Below are 3,897 nucleotides of genomic sequence, written 5' to 3'. Positions count from 1 at the left end.
TATATATATATATATATATCGTTATACATGATCGTGTATATGTTTTTATATAATTAACGAAATATATAATAACTAAAGCTAGAGGGAACTGAATATTAATTGAAAACAAAATATTTTGTTTTTGTTAATTTAAATAATAAGATATATGTATGGATAGTGATAGAGTCGAGGATTTCTGCTGCTGCTGCTGTTGCTGCTGCTGCTGCTGCTGCTGCTGCTGCTTGGCCTTTTATTGTCTGTGGCGCTGCCTGTCACTCCCAGCTGCAGCTACTGCTGCAGCTGCTGCTGCAGTCATTGCAGTTGCTGCTGCACCTGTTGCTGCAGGTGTTGCAGCTGCTGCTGCAGCCGTTGCAACTGCTGTTGCAGCTGTTGCTGCAGCTGTTGCTGCAATCTGTTGCTGCAGCTGTTGCCGCAGCTCTTGCTGCAGCTCTTGCTGTAGCTGTTGCTGCAGCTGTTGCTGCAGCGGTTGCTGCTAGCCGTTGCTGCAGCTCTTGCTGCAGCTGTTGCTGCAAGCCGTTGCTGCAGCTCTTGCTGCAAGCTGTTGCTGCAGCTCTTGCTGCAGCTCTTGCTGCAGCTGTTGCTGCAATCTGTTGCTGCAGCTGTTGCTGCAGCGGTTGCTGCAGCAACAGCTACACGTTGACATGGGGGATGGAGACGGTGGCGTTTGTGTTTTCGGCGAGAAGGGTTTTGAGGCCTGAGCTGCACACCACCCCGCATCATCAGCAGAAGAACGAGAATAAACAAAACACAGAAAGCGGTTTAGGGTTTAGGGTTTAGGGTTTAGGGTTTAGGAGTGGGCAGTTAAGGGCCTGTTGATTTGTGTTTGTGTTTTGTTGGTGTGTATATGCATTTCTGTATCATTGCTGAATCTGTATATTTCTCTTTTTCCATCTCTTCTGTCTTTTTTTTTTCTGTGTTTATATTTATTTTTATACGGATCATTGGCTCACACAAGCAGCAATACAGCTTCTTCTGTTGGGCCTCCAGTTGCATGCCATCGAACTCTTGCAGCTTTATCAACAAGCAAAACAGAAATAAATTTTTCTCTTTCTTTCCTTTTCAATCGCATCGTTTCTTCTCTCCCCCACCGCCCACTATAACCTAAAAACGACCCAATCAATAAACTCCCACCAACGCGTCTGCGTATTAACGAGCAAAGGTCTTCGTATTCCTCAGCAAGCAGCCGCAGTGTATCTTCACGGGGGCCCTGGGGGCCCCCATATATGCCTTGGGGGCCCCCTAATATGCCTTGGGGGCCCCTCAAGGGCCCCTCTTGCAGACGAGCTGCAGCGCGCAGCCGCTGAGGAAAGGAGTGGAAAGGAGAGAGAGGACGGAATGCCGGTGTCAGTGACTGCATGCTGCGGACGGCTAACGATCGCAGCCAGAAGGGGGCGTGATCAATGCAAATATATTGCAGGCTGGCTAGCTGGGGGCCCAGCCCTTCTGTACGCCGACTGGAGCCCGAGAGCAGCTGCTGCAGCAACCCCGACTGCAGCGATCCTCCACCAGAAGCAGCAGCAGCAGCAGCAGCAGCAGCAGCAGGGGAGGCGAAAGCAGGGCCGTAAACAGAAGCTATGAAGGAACTATGATTCTCCAGACGCCGCAGCCACGCAGAAACGTCAGCTAGCTGGGAATGCTGACCCCCCACATCGAAGAGAAACAGCAGCGAGACGCGGCCATACAAACGCTCCATCAGCTGCACACAAGCAGCCCCCCCCCCAACCTACTGACCCTCATTCAGTTCCTAAAGCCCCAGAAAGCTCTAACTAAACACCTTCACAAAGCTGCATAGAAAAAAAAAAAGAAAAAAAAAAACAGAAAAAATGATGAAGACCCACCGATATCTTAGGCAGCATGGCTCCAGGGCTGGTTGTGCGAAGCACCCGCTCCCTCAGCCGCAAAGCTTGCGTCTGTCCCGATGGGAGTGAATCCTCCTGCAGTGCAAAGGGAGTAACGAAGAAAACTGCGGGGATTTTCGTCGCCTGGTTGGGGGGAATGAGGCGAGACGGGTAGTGGTGCGCTGCGGTCATTCCGTCAATATACCGTTTGTACACAACTGGAGAGGAATCTGTACCCCTAGGGGCCCCCTCAAGGGCCCCAAAGGAGTCATCTGCTATTGCTGCTGCACCCGAAAGAGGCTGCAAGATGGCGCGACGGAAGCGGCGCCACAAGGCGCGGGCGTCGTTAGGCTGCAGCTGTTGCTGCATCTCAGCCCATGATATGAAACTGCTGGGTTCAGACAGGCAGACCCCAGGTCGATCGTGCAACGAAGGGCTGCGGGAACAGCTGTCTGCTGACAGCTCCCGGCGGGCCCTTTCCAGTATGTCTGCTGGCCATTCAACTCGGGGGCCTTTTGTACACGCCGGAGCGGCAACAGCCCTTTCCTCAACAGGGGAATCGGCTGAGAACTCCTTGAGCTCCCTCTGCAGAGCTGAAGAAGAGGCATACTGATCCTGGTGAATGCAGCGCCGTTGATATGACGGGAAACTTGCAAAGCATACAGATCCCAGAGGCGCCGCTGGAGGTCTGCTGGGGCCTGCGTCGGGCCACTGTTTAACGGCTTTCCTCAAGGAGCCGTATAGGCTCCAAAAGGCCCCGCATTTGTCAACTCGTGAGCAGTTTAACATTCCCACTGATGCTGTAGGAGTAGCAGAACCCGGCAGAAGTACAGAAACGAGGCAGCCGGTGATGGCGGCTGATGTTCAAGTAAGGTTTCGCTGCATGTTGTTTCATTGAAAAAGGCACAATGGTGGGTAGAAGAAGTTAAAATATGAAGAAAAAGAAGAAATTCAACAATTTCGCCAAATTTCAAAACATTCCGTTTCCCCCACAGCCCCTGTGCAAGTCAATGATGCTCGAGTCGGCCGACCGCCGATGAAGACGGTTTCAGAGGTTTCAGAGAATTGTTGCTAATCAGAAACAGAAATTACTTAATGAAAATAAAAATATAATGATTTAAAATGTCATAGTTTAGACAAGTTTCCATTTACTTATCGTGTTCTTCCTGGATTCCCGGCCGGTGCAAGCTGTGCAACTCACAACGAGTGTGAGAATCTGCAAAAAAAAGGCGAACTTCCTCCTTCAACTACCCTTGTCCCAGGTTACCTCATTCATATCCCTATTTACCGCTGCTTTCAAGCCCCGACGCAACAGTCCTTCTCTCGAAGACAACTGAAATCTGCACAGAAATTGGCTCCTGCAACCAGTGACCGAAATTCAAGTTTTGGAGGCTGGTACAAGATCACCAGAAACTCGAAATACTGCCCGCCTCATCATCTTGCGCTTTAAAAGGAAACATGTGCGGCGGGAAGCGAATCTCTAATTCGCTTGAAAAAGGCAGCCACTAGCAGCTTGAGTCTCTAGTTTAACTCAACATGAAGGCTCCAAATGTTATCGCATATCGCTATCTGTTTCTTCGCCCACTCTAATAGAATGTTGTGACACATAGGAGTTCGAATAAAACTCCTCTGCTGAACTTGTGAAGGAGGCCTTTGTGGCTCTCTGTTTGCTATACTGCCCGCATCCTCCGTTCCTTCCTGCACTGCTGCTCTCTTTACGCTTGCTCATTTTGCATTGGAGCTATTGGTACCTCCTCAAAGGTCCATGCAGCACTAAAGAAGCATTTTAAGGTTTAAAAACTGCAACGCGAACTTCAGATCGAGCGTTAGATACAAAGTGACCTTGCGGAGTGAAGGACAAGGGCTACCGTGCATTACTATGCTTCTGGGTGGGTTGACCCCCACTATTATTATGAGATCTCAAGCAACCTTAATTTTCTTCAGATGTATAATGAAGAATGTCAACGCATACGTTTGCCCACAAGGCACATACGCTGTCCCAGGCCTGTGAGTTGGCTCAATGTCGGCGTGGTTTAGGCTCAGGTCTGGAGTTTGTAGG

General features: G+C 50.0%; 1 protein-coding gene across 1 annotated transcript; it reads right to left on the bottom strand.

The window, feature by feature from the left end:
* Positions 1-291: 291 nt before the first annotated feature.
* On the bottom strand, positions 292-2,627 carry EMH_0071600 (uncharacterized protein; the record flags this gene model as incomplete). The annotated part of the gene is made up of 2 exons (XM_038022687.1): positions 292-699; positions 1,839-2,627. 2 exons carry the CDS (start codon positions 2,625-2,627, stop codon positions 292-294), a joined length of 1,197 nt encoding a protein of 398 aa, XP_037878541.1.
* Between the last annotated feature and the right edge of the window lie 1,270 nt (positions 2,628-3,897).

This window comes from Eimeria mitis, genomic scaffold, assembly GCF_000499745.2.
Source record: "Eimeria mitis Houghton genomic scaffold, Emh_scaff4016, whole genome shotgun sequence".
Taxonomy (NCBI): domain Eukaryota; phylum Apicomplexa; class Conoidasida; order Eucoccidiorida; family Eimeriidae; genus Eimeria; species Eimeria mitis.
Note: the sequence above shows the minus strand (reverse complement) of the source record. Positions and strands in the feature narration are given on the sequence as shown.